Below are 18,303 nucleotides of genomic sequence, written 5' to 3'. Positions count from 1 at the left end.
CTGGGTATTTACCCAAAGAATACAAAAACACTTAATTTGAAGGGATAAATATGCACCCTCTGTTCACTGCAGCATTATTTACAATGGCCAAATTATGGATATAGCCTCAGTGTCCATCGATAGTTAAAGAAAGTGTGGTATATACAGTGAAACATTATTCAGCCATAAAGATGAAATCTTGCCATTTAAAACAACATGGATGGAGCTATGCTAAGTAAAATAAGCCTATAAGAGAAAGGCAAATACCATATGATTTCACTCACATGTGGAATTTAAGAAACAAAAACAAAGGGGAGAAAAAAAAATAAACCCAAAACCAATGCTTAACTATGGAGAACAAACTGTTGGTTAGGGAGGGGAGGCAGGTGGTGGATGGGTGAAACAGGTGATGGGGATTAAGGAGGGCATGTGTTGTGGTGAGCATGGGGTGATGCATGGAAGCGCTGAATCGCTATATTGCTATATCGAATACCTGAAACTGATGTAACACGGTATGTTAACTACGCTGGTATTTAAGAAAATTAACTCTAACACTAACAACAACAAAAATATACACGTGAATCATATTTCTGGAGAGGCATATAGCAAAGTGTTAAAAGCAAAACCTCCCTGGGTTCAAATTCCTACTCAGTAACTATGAGCTGTTTGGCTTTGGACAGTTTCCTGACCCCTGTGGCACTCAGTCTCCTCATCTGTAAAGTAAGACTGCAAATAGTCCCTACTTCATAAGGTTGTGATAATTAACTGAGTTGACATAAGTAAAGCTCTTTAGAACAATGCTAGAACATAGTCAGTGCACAGATTTTAGCTACTGTTACTACCTAATAAGATTGTTCGGTGTTTCACAATGGCATCACATATAAGGTCTGGATGTGGGGTAAGAGTCAGTGGAAGCTGCTGCTGCTGCTGTTAATATTATTATTATTTTACTCCTTTGTAATAATTTTACTCTACTTGTTCCAAAAAGAGATCTGAGTCTACTTATTGGAATGGAATGAGATTTTTAAAAGTCAGAAAACCAATTTCAAGGGTTTCTGAACTCTGCAAGTAGTCTCTTGACAGTTAAATTAAGTATCGTAATCCTAGGTATCATTCAGACCGGGATTCAGCTTCTACCAAAGTTTGGCCACAGGTAGAGAACGTGCTGATCACATGACCCAAGTGTCCTGGTCTTGTCACTGTTACTGATCATAATTAATACTGGCACTTTGTTTTCAAAAAACATAAGTGAAGTGGCTCGGTTTTTAAGCATCTGCCTTTGGCTCAGGTCATGATCCCAGGGTCCTGGGGTAGAGTTCCACATAGGGCTCCCTGCTCAGTGGGGAGCTTCTCCCTCTGCCTGCTGCTCCCCCCTGCTTATACGTGCTCTCACTATCTCTCTGACAAATAAATAAATAAAATCTTAAAAAGCAAAAAACTTGGCGCTCCTGGGTGGCTCACTCAGTTAAGGACCTGTGTTCAGCTCAGGTCAGGATCTCAGGATCCTGGGATCAAGCCCCACACAGGGCTCTCTGATCAGCAGGGAGCCTGCTTCTCCCTCTCTCCCTGCCTGCTGCTTTGTCTTCTGTGCACACTTGCTCTTTCTCTCTCTTCTCTGTCAAATAAATCTATAAAAAAAAATAAGTGAAGGAAATATAAGGGCAGGAAAGTAAGACAAAACCAAGGGGAAGGGAATGTTCTAGCACAGTGGTTCCCAAATGCTGGTTCACAGGCCAGAATAGCCTGGCAAGCTTTCCAAAGATACAGGTGTCAGGAAGCCACGCCCCCAGAGATTGATCTGAAATGTTTGGTTTAGGGACTACACATCTGCATTTTTCAGATGTCCTAGTTGTCCCAAAAATCTTTTATTGCTTATTTGTTTTTGTTTTTTATTATCCTTTTAAGATTTTTTTTTAAAGATTTTATTTATTTATTTGAGAGAGAGACAGTGAGAGAGAGCATGAGCGAGAAGGTCAGAGGGAGAAGCAGACTCCCCACGGAGCTGGGAGCCCGATTCGGGACTCGATCCCGGAACTCCGGGATCATGACCTGAGCTGAAGGCAGTCGTCCAACCAACTGAGCCACCCAGGCGTCCCTCCTTTTAAGATTTTATTTAATTATTTTAGAGAGAACATGAGCAGGGGGAAGAGCAGAGGGAGAAAGAGAGAGATTCTCAAGCAGACCCTGCACTGAGTATGGAGCCAATGCAGAGCTCAATCCCATGACTCCAAGACCACAATCCAAGCCCAAATCAAGAGTCAGACACTCAACAGACAGACCACCCCCAGGCACCCCTGTTTTTGTTTTTTAAACAAACATGTAATCAAGATGTACACTTGACATTGGTTGTTTTTGTCTTAATTTGTCTTTTTTTACTTTTATAGATAACCCCACTCAAAAAGGAGAGGCAGGGTAGGAGGTACACAGGAAGCATAGGGCCATAGCAACTCTGAAATCTAGTCTCGCACATATTTTCAGTTTAGTGATTAGAAGCCACTGTTACTTCCTAGGAGTTCTCTGTGGCTCTTGGTTCCATCCATTGGGATATCAGTTCAGCCCTGAATCATCCTTCCTTTTCCATGAACATCCACAATAGTTCTTAGTCTGTTACATGCTCATAGAAATTTGGGGGTACAGAAGCCTCTTTCATTTCATATCGTATCTGTCCCTTTTAGCCCAAGTGGATATTTTTTTTTAAAAACATCGTGGGTTTCTTATGTATCGATTTATAATCTGTTCTATTACACAATAGCCATATTCACAAACCTTAGAACTCTTCTCTCTGTGACCCTGCTGTAGGACAATAGTCCTCATAATTATGAAGCCCTGCTGTTAACACAGAGTGCCTATAACCCTCTCTGTTAACTTAAAATGTCTTGAAGATTTAAACATAAGACCTATGGGTATATCTTGGGATGCTTAAAAGATCTGTAGCTGCTTTAAGGGACTTAGATCAGTCTTAGATCTCTCTTATTGAGACATAATTGACTTGTAAGTATTATATTTACTTAAAGTATACAATATCTGTATATGTATATATTTGATATTTATTTTTATTTATTTATTTGACAGAAATCACAAGTAGGCAGAGAGGCAGGCAGAGAGAGAGGAGGAAGCAGGCTCCCTGCTGAGCAGAGAGCCTGACACGGGGCTCAATCCCAGGACCCTGAGATCATGACCTGAGCCGAAGGCAGAGGCTTTAACCCACTGAGCCATCCAGGTGCCCCTATATTTGATATTTAAATATGTTATGAAATGATCACCATGATAAGTCTAGTTAACATCCATTACCACACATAATTATAATTTTATTTTCTTCTGATGAAAACTTTTAAGATCTACTTTCTTAGCAACTTTCAAATATGCAATACAGTATCAACTGTAGTTACCATGCTGTACATGACATCCATGATTTACTTTTTTTTTCTTTTTTAAGAGAGGGGGAGAGAGCAGGGTGGGGAGGGCTAGAGGGAGAGGGAGAGATAGAATCTTAAGCAGGTTCCATAGCCTGAGAAGGGTCTCGATCTCATAACCCTGGGTTCATGACCTGAGCTGAAATCAAGAGTTGGCCACATAACTGACTGAGCCACCCAGGCGCCCCCATGATTTGCTTATTTTATAACTGGATGTTTGTACCTTTTGACCCCCTTCATCCATTTCACCACTGCCTCTGGCAACTGCTAATTGGCTCTCTATGAGTTAAGAGTTTTAGGTTTTGTTTTTATTTTTATTTTAGATTTCACATATAATTTACATCATGAAATACTTGTCTTTCTGACTTATTTCACTTTAGTGTGATACTCTCAAAGCCCAACCATTTTATCACAAATGGCAAGATTTCCTTCTTTTTTATGTCTAAATAATATTCCATGATAGCTAGTTAGCTAGCTAGCTAAACAGATAGTCACATTTTCTTTATTCATTCATCCATTGATGGACGCTTATGATGCTTCCTTGTCTTGGCTGTTGTTAATAATGCTGCCATGCACATGGGGTACAGATACACAAGATAGGAATACTTTTTTTCCCTTCAGATAAATACTCAGAAGTGGAATTGCTGGATCATATGATAATTCTATTTTTAATTTTTTGAGGAAGCTCCATGCTATTTTCCACAGTGGCTGCACCAGTTCTTACTAACAGTTCACAAGGGTTCCCTTTTCTTCGCATCCTTACCAACACTTGTTTCTTACCTTTTTGAAAATAGCCATTTTACACGTGTGAGGTGATATCCCATGTGGTTTTGACTTGGAGTTCCCCCAAGATTAGTGTGACATTGAGCACCTTTTCATGTGCCTGTTGGCCATCTGTCATCTTTGGAAAAATGTCTGTTCAGATCCTCTGCCCATTTTTAAATCAGATTACTTGTGTTTTTGCCATTGACTTGTAGGAGTTCTTTATATATTTTAGATATTAGCCCCTTATCAGATATATGATTTGCAAATACTTTCTCCCATTTGGTGAGTTGCCTTTTCACTTTGTTGATGGTTTCCTTTGTTGTGCGGAAGCTTTTTAGTTAGATGTAGTCCCATGTTTTTATTTTTGCTTTTGTTGGTTTTACTTTTGGTATCAAACCCAAAAAAATCATTGCCAAGATTGATGGCAAAGAGCTCAGTACTGCCAGTGTTTTCTTCTAAGGGTTTTATGGTTTCAGGTCTTAAATTCACTTTAATCTATTTTGAGTTGGTTTTTATGTGTTTATAAATTGTGGTCTGGGTTCGTTCTTTTGCATGTGGCTTCTAGTTTTCCCAGTACCATTTATTGAAGAGACTGAAGGAGATACTTCTTGTATCTCCTTTGTCATAAATTAATTCACCTTGTATGTGTGACTTTATTTCTGGGCAGTTCTATATTCTGTTTATTTGATCTAGGTGTCTGCTTTTATGCCAGTACCACACTGTTTGATTGCTACAGCTTTGTAATACAGTTTGAAGTCAGTAAGTGTGATGCTTCCAGCTTTGTTCTCCTTTCTCAAAATTGTATTTGGGGGCTCCTGGCTGGCTCAGTTGGTGGAGTATGTGACTCTTAATCTCAGGGTCATGATTTTGAGCCCCATGTTGGGTGTAAAGATGACTTAAAAATCTTAAAAAAAAAAAAAAAGATTGTTTGGACCATGCAGGGTCTTTGTGGTTCCATACAGGATTTAGGATTATATTTTCTATTTTTGTGAAAAATGCCATTGGAATTTTGATAGAGATTACATTGAATCTGTAGATTGCTTTGGGTCATGTGGACATTTTAATAACATTAATTCTTCCAATCCATGAGCACAGAATATCTTTCCATTTATTTGTGTCTTCAGTTTTTTTCACTGGTATCTTAGTTTCCAATGTACAGATCTTTCACTTCCTTGATTCCATTTGTCACAGGTTTTATTCCTTTGGGTGCTCTTTAATTTCTTTTAATCTAGAGCAGTGGCACTGCTTTTTCTTCCCCCATAGTTTGTTTGGAACTTTTGAAGGGACCAGGCTGGTTGTTTTGTAGAACTGTCCCACATTCTGGATTTATCTGATTGTTTCTTCGTGGTGCTGTTTAGCTTGTTCTTCTGTTATCTCAATGTCCTGTAAACTAGAAGTTAGGCCAAACAGCTTGGTGGTTCAGGTTAAACATTTTTGGCAAGAACACTTGAGAGGTGATGCTGAGTGCCTTATATGGTACCACAAGGCACACACTGTTGGACTGTCTCCTGATTAGTGATGCTAAGTCTGACTACGGGGTTAGGGCAGTAGCTACCAGATCTCTCCACTGTCACTGGCTCCTCCCTCTGGCAATGATCACTTACTCTGTAAAGTGATGCCAAGGCTGTGTGCACATGACACATTTTCCTGTCATCCTTTTCACCAACTTGTTTTGATACCCAGTTTTGATTCTTGCCTCTTTGATCAGTTGGGTTTTGTGGGCTTGGTTATTTTTAACAAGATCCAAGTGATTCTGATGTTTAGATTCTAATCAGGTTCCTCTACTGACACAGAAAATACCTCAGAGTAGCTCAAGGTTAAAGGGGGGGCCGTTAGCAAGACACAGGGGGCTTTCATGAAGCCTAGCTACAGGATGTACAGCTGGCTTAATAGGAACTGAAAATTGTACAGGAGCTCCTCTCTTGGACCTTTTTCTCTGCCTCCTTCTGCAAATTTGCTACTTCAGTCTCTTAGTAGAATGCTTTCATTAAAGCTCTTAATTTCTGCTTCCCCATAATGGGTTCATGCTGGGCTCCAGACAGGCTCCAAGCCTCTTATCTATCTGGGTGACATAACTCAAATTCCGTCTGCAGAGACTCTGGCTTAACTCAGGAAGCTGGCTGTCAGCAGTGGCTTGTGGAGCAGAGCCACACACATTTCAGCAGGGGCTGGGAGAACTTAGGGGAGGGTAAAGGGTAGGGGGTGCTGGTGGTAGCATGGCTAAGGCTCTCTGACTCCACTGGGTTACTAATCCCAGGGACTCTATGACTTTCTAGGTATTGATTCAGGCCTCTGGAGCCAGACTCCTTAGAGGACAGAGGTGGGCTTCCTGTTTCTTAGCCCAGAGATTAATTCCATCCATCTCTGTCCTGATTCCTTCTGGACCTAGGATTCCAGCATCACTGTCTGAACAGGACTCATCTCCTCTTCTTTTCCACAGCCTGCCGTGGAGGTACCCCAGTATGTGGGTATCCGGCTCTTAGTAGAGGGCTCCACCATCAAGAAGCCCCTGGCAATGTGTCACCGGCGGATGGGGGTCCGCCCAGCACTCCCTCACCTGCTGACCCAGAGAGGCTCTGGGGAAGGCAAGGACTCGGGGACCCTTACCCACAGGTCAGCTCCTAGGAAAGTTGCTGGGGCCAGGAGCCTGGGGCACACTGAGAAGCCAACCTTCACTGCCACCACCTCGGCCCCCGGAAAGGGGAAGAAAGGCAAGGCGAAAAGTGCCACAGCCCTGGTCTACCCCAACCTCCGGAAGTGGGAGCCCCCCAGCACCAGGATGGGCTGCATTTTCACCATGACCTTTGCTAGTGGGGACAGGCAACCCCACCCCTTGAGCAGATTGCCATTGAGTCCGAAGAACCCCCAGGCCCTGGGTAAGATCATTCCCACAAAACACCCTGGGGTTCCAAGGCAATTTCTTCCTGCTCTTCACGCCCTCCCCTCCTAACCACCTGGATTTGCAACTCCACCATTGCCCCACCAAGAAGACACCAGTAGCAAGGAAAAGCCACCACTTCCAAAGTATTTTTTTTTTTTTAAATGCACGACCAAATGAGTATTGTTCTCTCCCAAAGTAGCCACCCTGCAAGGCAGCTGGACTTATTTCAAATGCCAGGACTCAATCCCAGGTCCATCTCTCTCCAGAGCCCAAGCTTTGCCTGCTGCAGTATTCTGCCTTTGCCTCCATGCAGAGTTGCCTCTGGGGGAAAGGGGCTAGTAACTGTACAGCATTTAACAGTTTGCACTGTGCTGCTACCTAACCAGCTCCTTTAGTCCTCACAACCTAGCAAGGTAGGTGCTATTATCCCCATTTTCCAGCCGAGGTATCAGGAAGTTTAAGGAAGTTGCCCGAGGTTGCACATCTCAGAAGGGGCAGAGCTGGGATGCAGACCCAGGTCTGTTGGACTCCAAATCCTGTGTTCTTCCCACAGCCTCTGGAGGAGGAACTGGGAGGGCTCCATCTGCCATCTCAAACCCCAAGCCTTCCTCTTCCCCCACTTCCCCACCCTTCATGCTCTCCTTGAGGGGCAGCTTGTCGGGCCTTGGACCTTCCCCAGGCCCTCATGGCCCCTTTGCTCCCACAGCCCCTTCCCATTTCCCCGGCGTCCACACCAAGGCCCGGCTGCCTTCTCCCCATGTGCTCCGATCCCAGGGGCGAGTCCTCAGACTGCAACACAGCAAGCTGGTGGGCTCTAAGGCTCTGTCAACCACAGGCAAGGCCTTGATGACTCTACCTACTGCCAAGGTTTTGATTTCCTTCCCACCTAACTCTGAGCTCAAGTTGGCATCCAGCGTCCTGAAACCAAGAAAGGTGGGCCTTGAGCTGTGACTTGCACCCTGTGGGCAGTGCTGAATACAGGGCTCTAGGGTCAGGGCTGGAGGGCATAGGCAAGGGCAGGTCTCAGGCTGGCTGGAGCCAGAAGGGAAGGGCTTTTTTTCCTCAGAACCCCCTTCCTGAACAGATTTCTTGATCATCTCTTCCACCTCTTCTCCCCTTTCACACCGAGGCTGTTGCTTCCCAGCGCCTTCGTGGTCCCCATCCTGGAAGTGCCTTGTGGCCTCTACCTTTTGAAGTTGGAAATCTTCCTAGCACCCACAGGAAGATCAAAGCCAAAGGCAAGTTCAAGACCAGACTCTGTGACAAACCCAAGGCTGAGGCATGCCTCATGAAGACACTGAGCCTTCCAGGACCCCTGCCCTTTATCAAAGCATACCAGGAGCTAGGGGGCATGGGGGACGTGAGGCCAGAGAAGCCCTTGCTTTGGTCCTCACTGCCCCGTCCTGGATGCAGTGCCAAATAAAAAGGAGCAAGTGAAGTTTCCTGGGCTTGGCTCCATTTCTGTTGGATGGTGAAGAGAGAGTAGGCTGGGGCCCTGTGCCCCAACATCCAGAGTGAGAGCTAGAGGCTGTCAAACACCCTTCCACAAAGCAAAGGGCCAGAATTCCACCCCATAGCGACAGGCATGGGGTTTCCTATGCAGTGTGTCTCTGGCATCTCTGATCTTGGATTGGGGTTTAAGCCTCACTTTGTAGATGAAAAAATGGAGTCTGAACGAGGAGACATGGCTTGCCCAAGATCATGTGGCAGTGAGAAGGCTAGGACGTATTGCCAGACTGCTCACCACTGGGAGATCCCCAAGGCCCAAGTCCAGGGGAGAACCTGGCCCAGCAGCAGAGTGACATCTAACAGGTGTCAGATTTACACCACGAGATGGGGGAAGGATGGACCTCGCCTAAACACCAGCCCTTCTCCAGAGCGAGTTGGTCTGTCCCTCCCTCAGCAAGGGCCCATGGTCTCCTGGAAAGGAAATATCCGACCAGCCACACCCATCTGAAAAACTTTGGTATTTCTTAGTTGTAGTGAGTTGAATGTTAGTTAGCCTCCCTTCCCCAAAAGATATATCTGCCTGGAACCTGTGAATAAGTTCATTTGGAAAAATGGTCTTCATAGATGTGATTAAGTTAAGGATCTTGAGATGAGAGTACTCTGGATTATCCAGGTGAGCCCTAAATGCAATGACAAGTGTCCTTAGAAGACGCAAACATGAGAAGACCATGTGAAGATGAGGGCAGACTGATGTGATGTGGCCATAAGTCAAGGCTTGCAGCTGCCAGGAGCTGGAAGAGGCAAGGATTCATCTTCAGAGAGCTTCAGAGACTTCAGAGAGCACAGTCCTGTTGACACCTTCATCTCAGACTTCTGGCCTCCAGACAGATCTCTGAGAAAATCAGTTTCTGTTATCTTAAGCCACTCAGGTTGTGGTAATTTTGTTATAGCAGTCCTAGGAAACTAATACTCTAGTCAAGTGAAGATACATATACTCTGCCAGCATCTCTGACGTAACTGAACCAGGAAATGCACACAAGCAGCTTCACACCAGTGTTGTGCTAAGAGCTGAATGATGATGTTAACAGTAGAATGGATCAACTGGGAGAGTCATGCACTGGAATTCAAACCCACAGCACACAACACAGATGCATATTTGGTGGAAAAACTTAAGACAAACAAGGAAAGCTCCCATGTCAGGGGAGGGGTTTCCAACCTAGACTGAACAGTAGAACCCCTTCAGGAGCTTCAAAAAAGATTGATGCCAGGATCTCCAGCCCAGACTGACTAAATTGGTATCTTTAGGGTGCAGAATCCCAGGGAAGGAAGGGGCTTTTTAAAAGTTTCACTGAGGGGGTTCTAATGTGGGGCCAGGGTTGAGAACTGCTATCCTAACAGGGAAGGAGAGGTATGTTTCTATTTCATGCCAAGTGGTGTTTATATGGGAGTCGCCTTGTAATTATTCTTTAAATCACAGAGCTATTTATGTACTCTTCGTATGTTTGATATATTTAACAATTTTTTCAAGTAAAAGGTCTAAGATCTTGACTTATATGAAGTCCCTGGAGTAATCAGATTCATAGACACAGAGGAGAATGGGGCTACTGGGAGGTGGGAGGACGGGATGGGGTGTCAGTGTTTAGTGGGGCAGAGTTTCAGTTCTGCAGGCTGATGAGATGTGACAGTTGCACTACGATGTGAACATACTTAATGCCACTGAACTGCTCACTTAAAAATGGTTAAGATGGTTGGGGCACTGGGTGGCTCAGTGGGTTAAGCCTCTGCCTTCGGCTCAGATCATGATCCCAGGGTCCTGGGATTGAGTCTCACATCAGGCTCTCTGCTCAGCAGGGAGCCTGCTTCCCCCTCTCTCTCTCTGCCTGCCTCTCTGCCTACTTGTGATCTGTCTGTCAAATAAATAAATAAATAATCTTTTAAAAAATGTTTAAAAAAATGGTTAAGATGGTAAATTTTGTTATGTGTATTATAGCATAATTAAATGACAAAAAGTTAGATATTTCCTCTCAGCTAGAACTGGGACAGAAACAGCCAAATAAAGTTGCATACTGAACTCAGCAGAAAGTATGCTCCATGATAAACGTTTACTTTCTCAGCAAATCTTCAAAACCATACTATGAGGTAGGTACTTTTATTAACTCAGCAGAGAGGTGAAGTCATCTGCCTAACACCATACAGCAAGTGGCCTAGCCAGGCTCTGATCTTAGGTTTGTCCGAATGCAGAGCCCAGGATCTTAAAGCATGGCCTTAGTGCATGTTGAGCACTGACCTCATTCTCCTCAGGCCTGATCGTAGGTTCATCCTCCTCTCCCCTCACCTCCATCCCCACTGTTTGCCAGTGGAAACAGAAGGAACAGAAGGAGAACTATTGTTGGCGGAGCCCCAGGCACTGTAGGGTCCTGGAGAAATAAGGGGGTAGGGGTGCCAGAAGCTTCATGGGGGCCTCCTTGGGCCTCATGCCTGGAAGATGGAGACAGTGCAGGTGGAGATGCAAGGGCAGTTGGGCAGCCTGGGCCGGGGTCAGGCAGAGGCGTCTGAGGAGGGCTTCGTCTAGGACCTGAGGTGGGAGAGGCATGTCAGCATTCCACCAGGTTGAGTTCCAACCAGCTCTAACCAAAAATGGAAGTAAGGCAGGTCTTCCCTCCCCTGCTCCCTCCCTGTCCATAGTTTCTTATTCATATCTTCTCTACACAAACACTCACATATACCATCACACTATGGCAGAGACTGGCTAGGGTTCACCAAATCAGTTCCCACCTGGCACACAGCTAAACATTTTCGAGTCCCTCTTGCAGTTTTATTAACTGTATGCCACATGATAGTTTTAGCCAATGGAACAGGAGTGCAAGTAAAAGCCACTGCCAGACCTGACTCATGAAAACCTCTCACACGGACCTGCACTGCACTGTCTCCCTTCATCTGCTGGCTGCATGGCAATGCCTGGGTCCCTGAGTGACCTTGGAGTAAAGTCCACCCTTACCCCACCCCCATTCATTAGATTTAATGGGAGGGAAACGGTTGTGTTAAACTCTGGGACTTTGGGGTAACTCTGTTAGAGCACATAGAGTAACCATAACCCACACACAATTGTTTAGTCCTTACACCAGGGACCTAAAGAACAACGGACTTAAAAGGGCCTTGAGAAATCAGCTGGTTCAAGTCCCTTATTGAACAGATGGACAGAACGAGGCCTAAGAGAGGGGATGTTACTTGCTCAAGGCACACAGTAAGACAGGGCTATAGATAGCTCTGGAAGCCAAGAGGGCTGCCACTCAGTCCCAGACTTCATAGCTAATGTCTGAAGATGCTGCCCACCCTCACCCCAGAGCCCACCCCCCGAAACAGTAGGTAGGTGGGTGTGGGTACCTGTCTTTGGGGCTTGGTGCTCTCAGCTGGCAGTAGAAAGCGCTGGCCCAGGACAGTGCCCACACGGGCAGAGTATGTGTGATCCCCAAGCACAGGGCAGAGCTGTAGTACCATGTGTACCTGGAGCTGACTGGGGAACACTGGGGGACAGGAGACAGAGGACAGATGGTGGGCAGTTGCTCTTTCTGTCCCACTCAGGATCATCATCCCTCCTCTCCTCTGGGGAAACACCACCACTCTACTCCCATTTACAGATCACGTGGTTTCAGTGAGGTCAATGCTACCACCCAACTCCAGAGCAGGGTGCAAGAGCAGGTCAGTACAGTCATAACCATCAATCTACCCAGCCTGTAGGATTCACTCATGAAGAGATACAACCCTGAATTTACTGCTGAAGCTACTGGAAACAAGGAATGCCTTTTCCTGCTAGGGTACTAAACTGGTGGGGTGCAGGCCTGGAGCTGCCAGAGCCGCTGGCCATCTCTACCATGCCCTGAGGAGAGCCTGTGGGAGGGAGAAGCCAATATGCAGGAGGCAAAAAGAAATGGAGAAAGAACGTCCCGAGGACATCCTCTGAGCCTCTAGATCTAGCCATGCCTAAACTTTAAGTTATAGGAGCCAATACCTTCCCTGTTTTTAGCTTACCCCAATTTGAACAGGTTTTGGGGAAACCTGACAAATGGGGAGCTATGTGCTAGGCATGGTACAAAGTGCTTCACATATGTAAACTTATTTAATCCTCATGACAGCCTGATAAGGAGGTCCTATCATTCCCATCTTCACACAGGAAAACTGAAGCTCAAAAAGAAGTGACTTGCCCACTACCATTAGCTGGGATTCAAACCCAGGAGCAGCTACTCTGCTTCCATGTCTAGCAATATGGTAGACTGGATAATCTAAAAACTTTCTTGCTCTAAACCACCTAGAAATACCAGAAAAATATAAGAACCATCCTTTTAAATATAGAGCTGGGCAGAGGAAATTAAGGTCCCAAGACCAAAGCCAGTGGAAAACAAATCTACAGTACACAAGTGCCAATGTTTCATCTATTCCAGGGATGCTGCAAATCTTGGTATCCAGGGGTCTTGGGTTTAAGTAGCTACCTAGGGGCCAGGGCTGAGGCCTTGGTACCCAAATGAAATCCTGGAGGAGCTACATCTTCAGTAAAGGGGTGAACCAGGAGAAAAAGCTAGCCACCGATGAAGACAGGTCATCACCTTAGGTATGGGTGAAGGGAGTGAAGTTTTCCCCTGAGAATTCACAACCATGAGCCCACTCTCACACAGGTTTGGCACTCAATACCAGCGTGATCTGTGAACTTCCAACCAAGACATTAATATTCAAAGAGAACTTGAAACAGTGATAGCTCTGGGGCATTTGGCAGAACCAACGGCAGAACCACTCCCAAGGGACCTACCTACAGTGAGGCAACAAAAGATTTCCACAGATAAAGGCCCAGCTGAACGTGAATCCACAGTCCTGAATCACAGAGCAATGAAATAATCTACCAAGTGTGAGAGTCAGCATGAAACACCATAGGATTAGGCCCTCCAGAACTTCAGACAATGAAAATACAGAAATATATATAGAATAGAAATATAGAAATATCAGTATGTTTAACTGGAACAAATAATATGAGAAAAAAAGATGCTCTATATTTTTCAAGGCCATTTTTATTTGTAAGACAACCAAATAGGACTCCTAGAAGTGAAAGAAAAATACAGTCAATGGATGGGCTGAATTGGCAGATCCAACTGAAAAGAAAATTATTCACCTGGAAAATAGATCTAAAGAAATTACCCAGAATGCAGTAGGGATGAAGAAATGAAAAATATGAAAGAAAAGAGACCTAGTAAGTAGAATGAGAAGGTCAGACACCTCTCTTAGGCATTCAGAAGGAAGAGAACAGAGAAAATGCAAGAGGTGCAACATTTGAAGAGAAAGAACTTTCTGGGATTGATGACATATATTCATTTTCAGATTGAGGAAGCAAACTGAATTCCAAGCAAGATAAATAAAACTGAGCCCACACACCTAGATTAAGCACAGTGAAACCACAGAACACCAAAGACAAAGAGAAGATCCTGAAACCAAAAACTAAGAGAAAAAAAAGTAGATGGGCTACAAAGGAATGACCATCAGACTGGCAGCAGAAGTGCTATCTCCTCCAGCTGTGTCTGACTACTTCCCTCTTAGAGACCATCAAATGCTCCCCAAGCTGCCATTAACACCACCACCACCTTCTTCCCACTCCCCCTCCCCGCCCCCCAGCCAAATACAGTTGTGAAGGCTGGCAAGGTTCCAGACCCACCTGTCAGTGGCTGCAGCTGGACCAGGGCACAGCCAGAGCCCATGGCCACCACATGGAAGTGGCTGAAGGTCCTCTTGACACCTTCTTGGAAGTCTTTCCGGGATGGGGACTTCACTGGAATTACCTGTGGTGTCAGCCCCCAAGAATGAACAAGCTTCACACATATCTGGCAGCTCACCCAGACCCTCTCTGCTCCCAACAGATGGAGCCAGAGTATAAGCAGTGGTCACTTGCCTGTTTTAGGGTACAAGAGAGCCAGCCACCCCAAATCTATACCCTTGACTCCTCTTTAGGGATAATATATTTGGAGAGTCCCCTCCTGTTCCCTCCCAGACCTGACTTACTAGATCAACGCCATCAATGTGTTCCAGTTTCAGAGCTGCCTGGATATCCCCCTCAGAAGTAGCTGGGATCCCATCAGTGACAGCACTGAGAAAGAGGCAGGAAGAGGTCACAGGACGGCTTGCAGGACTTCCCTACTGCCCCGGGGAGCCTCCCATCCCCTCTCACCAGTAGGTGGCTGTGGGTCTCTGGGCTCTCCGTGAGTGGATGAAGAACTTCTGCAGGCGGCTTGCCGTCTGAGGACAGCTGGAGAGGAGTACAAGCCCAGAGGTCTCTCTGGAGAAAGAGGGCAAATCACAGAAGTTAAAGTCCCTTGGCCTCACCCACAAAAAAGGGAGACCCCTTGGAAGGAACACAGGCCTGCTTAAGGCCAAGAGGTCACACCCGAACTATAACCCTGACTTCCTCATGTTTGATAATAAGACTACATAATTTAATGAGTTTCTCATTCTCCGCTGGTCCCCAAGGAGCTCATAGCCAAATGTCATAACAATTACCATCCACTGCTGAATGCCTACAATGTGCTGGGCACTGTAGTAGGAATTTTGTATATATTGGCTTGTAAATAATTAAATTCCCCAAAAGCATATTTCATCTCAAGTACCAGGTCTAATTGATGGCAGTTAGAAGAAAGAATATTGTGGATCAACCAGCAATGCCTGCCATGATTATGGGATTGGAGAAGTGACTGCACACAAAGCACTGCTCTACTTTATGATTAAGGGAACTGAGGCTCAGTGAGGTTTCACGCTTTGCCTAAGATAACAGTTTGTGCACACGGATTTGAACCCAGATCTGTCTGGTCTCTCCTTTTCCTTGCATCCTTCCTCTGTGATCCCAAACCAGCCTATGGAACATGTCTCAGCCTATTCCTAAGCAACTGCTCCCTCATCCAAGATGGAGGCCTGTCCTGCTATCCTCCCATCACCGCCCACCACTTACTTCCCAGATGCCTGGACAACCTGGAGCTCCCGATCCCTAAGCCCCAGGGACTGGCTCAGCTCTGGCAGCACCGAGAACAATGTCAGCTCCCCTGGTTTTCCTGGGGGAAAAAAAAAAAAGAAGGAAAAGTACAAGTTGCTCTCAGAGGCCTTTGGCTTCATGCCACCATCTCCTTCTTTTCATTATCCAATCCCTCAGAGCCATCAAACCCTATTCTACTACCTCCCCTCCCCCTGACCATACCTGTCACTGGTAGACCCGGTGGCTTATTCAGCATCACAAGAGGTCCTAGAACATACAGTATGTGAGCATCAGTGACACAAAAGCAGCAATTAGAGTTTATAAAGTACTTTCTCAATTCAACTTCTCTTGTGCCCCCACCACAACTCTCAGACATGAGTTATCAACCACACCCTAAACAGAAATTCTTTCAGTCCTTGGCATATGCTAAGCTTGTTGCCACTTTAGGCTTTTATACTTGCTGTTTCCTTAGTCCCTGATTTTCACCTCTCTGGCTCTTTCACATCATCTTGGCTCAAATGTCACTACCACAGAGAGGCCTGAATCTCCATCTAATGTTAGCCACACGGTTATAACACCCTGTTTTAGTCATCGCACTGATCAGTAGTAAGTACCTTATCCATTTATTTCTGGTTAACCCATTTCTCCCACTCAAATATTGGCTCCCTGAGAGTAGGAACCATATTTATCTTGTTCAGCACAGTATAGCTGTGTCTGGAACAGTGTCTGGAATAGAACCTATGCTCAGTAAATAGCTGAGAAAATTAAATCACTGGAGACTTGGGTCCACAGAAATTATTTTCCTAAAGTCACACAGTAAGGTGATTACAGAGCTTAGATCTGACCTCAAGGCCTACGTTTTGACCATAAATAATTTATTATGACAATTCTTATTACCAAGTGCCTACCATGTTCAAGGCTCTCTAGTTATTTGCACCCTCACACCCCTATTCCCATGATGCTGAGGCTCAGGCAGATTACGTGGCTGGTTCCAGGTCATACCACTAGTGGGAGGCAGAACCCGGATATGACCCCCAAAGATTTTGTTAGGGAGCCCAGTCAACCCGCAGAAGGCTCTGAGCCGCAGGCTCCCCTTCCAGATCTCTGTGCAGCTGCCCCTCCCAGCCCTCACCTCTCTGGTCCACTATGGCTGCCTTCAGCACATCAACCAGCCCTTCCCGGGTGAGATTCTCTAGCTGCAGCAGCCCCGCGAATGGCTGGTCCCCCAAGGGCCCCGACCGCTTGCTGGATCCTCCTCGGCGCAGCTGATGTCTGGAAAAGGTGGGGTAAGCAACAGGGAGATCACTGTTTCCTGAGGTGTGTCCATTCTTATCTTCACACATCTTAAATCTTGCCACCTCCTACAAATGCCTGAAAATGCCTGGATGAGACTCCCGAAAATTCATAAACAACGGCGCCCATTTTGCAGGAGGGACGTGAAGCTCAGAGAAACCAAATGAGTAGTTCAGGGTCACAGAGTAGTAGCGGAATTAGAATCCATGCCCACCTAAATCCAGATCCACACAAACCTTACCCCGGCCCCAACGTCCCACCCACACAAAGAAGCAGAAGGAGGCCTAATCACCCGGCTTCGGTGCCAAAGCTTGAGGCCTTGGGCCCTGGGCGGACCCCCGGCCCCCGCCGGCAGCCACACCAGACTTGGCCCAAAAGCCGACAGCTAGCCATCGCCCCAGCGGAGACAGTGCGCATGCGTCCAGAAAGGCCGACACGCTCAGCTGCGGTGCGCTGATTGGTCAGATTGCCTGTCAATCGGAATAGCGAGGAGGCGGACTCAGAGTCCTGAAAAGGCGGAGCTTTGCCTTCTCCCAGAAAGAAAATGCTTTGCCTCACCTCCGTGCTTTTGGGGAAATTGAGGCACGGAGCTGAGAAGGAATTTATTCGGGATCATAGGACCTCTCCTAAGACAAAACAGGAACGAAAAGGACTCTGATAACCATTCCAATTCGTAGGAGCCTCTGACTTCAAAAAACCACTACTGTGCCCAATTTTGTAAGGCAAATTGAGAAGAAATAACAAAAACACCCAAGACAGGTGCATAATCAATCCAAAAGGAGAAGGCCCGAGGGAGAATGACATTCACTACAGCATTATTTATCAAAACAAAACCAAAACAAATCTCAAAACTGGAAACGTATTGTCGTCCCGGGTTAGCACTATAGGGGAAATAAATCTAATACATCACCGATTCAGCATTTTAAAAATGTTAACTCTATGCCAGACCCTGGCATTTTTGAGCTAGAAATATAGATTAACAAGACTGAGGCCCTGCCCACAAGAAGATCACCGAGTCCACACAGGTCACATTATCACAGCCCACCTTGCTTAAACCCTGTGCAGATATTGAGAGGGTGAAGGGAGAGGAGCTAGTCCTAGCATGCGTTGTGATGGAAGGGTTGTGAAAAACGAATAGAAATTCACCAGGAGCAAAAGGTATTGGGGAGTAAGGGAGGCAGAGGCAGGGACCAACAGGAGAAATGAGGTGTTGTGTGAAAAAAATAGCAAGGAACAAAATGGGTTCTATCCTATAATCACAACTATAGAAAAGTTACCGTGCAACCTGTGTATTACTTTATTTACTTACTAAGAGCGCTGTAACTTTCAATTCACTGTTTGCATTAGGAAAAGACTGAAATTAACCTAAATTCATCAACAAAGGAGAGGCTAAGTCAACTGTAACATATCCATACCATCCAGCCATTAATTATGGAATGTGTATGTCTGTATGTGCTAGTATGAATCCGTCTCTAAATAGATATTAAAGCAAAAAAGGAAAGAAAAGGACAGTGTGACTTGAA

The 18,303-nt window shown here is 45.6% G+C and overlaps 2 protein-coding genes across 28 annotated transcripts in view; one reads left to right on the top strand and one right to left on the bottom strand.

Annotated features, from left to right (window-relative positions):
* The window catches only part of TTLL3 (tubulin tyrosine ligase like 3), a 33,533-nt gene extending 23,268 nt beyond the window's left edge, over nucleotides 1-10,265 (top strand). For 13 of the 24 annotated variants that reach the window (XM_047745357.1, XM_047745348.1, XM_047745292.1 and 10 more), the window contains 3 exons: nucleotides 6,598-7,033; nucleotides 7,745-7,971; nucleotides 8,168-10,265. In XM_047745357.1, the coding sequence (XP_047601313.1) occupies nucleotides 6,598-7,033; nucleotides 7,745-7,971; nucleotides 8,168-8,461 (957 nt within the window). In that variant the 3' untranslated portion in view covers nucleotides 8,462-10,265. Of the gene's footprint in view, nucleotides 1-6,597; nucleotides 7,034-7,478; nucleotides 7,556-7,744 lie in introns of all 24 variants that reach the window. The other 11 variants (XM_047745422.1, XM_047745394.1, XR_007130050.1 and 8 more) reach the window with 10 other exon arrangements.
* On the bottom strand, nucleotides 5,189-17,230 carry RPUSD3 (RNA pseudouridine synthase D3). 4 transcript variants are annotated; one of them, XM_047745490.1, is made up of 9 exons: nucleotides 17,073-17,230; nucleotides 16,620-16,759; nucleotides 15,710-15,754; nucleotides 15,467-15,566; nucleotides 14,693-14,800; nucleotides 14,527-14,611; nucleotides 14,183-14,306; nucleotides 11,872-12,011; nucleotides 10,571-11,062 (listed from the first exon to the last, which is right to left on the bottom strand). In XM_047745490.1, the coding sequence occupies exons 1-9, from the start codon at nucleotides 17,195-17,197 to the stop codon at nucleotides 10,871-10,873; spliced, it is 1,059 nt and encodes a 352-aa protein (XP_047601446.1). In that variant the 5' UTR covers nucleotides 17,198-17,230; the 3' UTR covers nucleotides 10,571-10,870. The 4 variants fall into 4 exon arrangements, with proteins under 4 accessions (XP_047601473.1, XP_047601446.1, XP_047601454.1 ...); XM_047745507.1 differs by having other exon boundaries at nucleotides 10,926-11,062; nucleotides 14,183-14,322; XM_047745517.1 differs by lacking the exons at nucleotides 10,571-11,062; nucleotides 11,872-12,011 and adding an exon at nucleotides 5,189-5,547.
* Between the last annotated feature and the right edge of the window lie 1,073 nt (nucleotides 17,231-18,303).

The sequence above is a fragment of the Lutra lutra genome, chromosome 1 (genome assembly GCF_902655055.1).
Source record: "Lutra lutra chromosome 1, mLutLut1.2, whole genome shotgun sequence".
In the NCBI taxonomy this organism is placed as follows: Eukaryota; Metazoa; Chordata; class Mammalia; order Carnivora; family Mustelidae; genus Lutra; species Lutra lutra.
The sequence above is the reverse complement of the archived record's forward strand: the minus strand, read 5'-3'. Positions and strand labels throughout refer to the sequence as shown.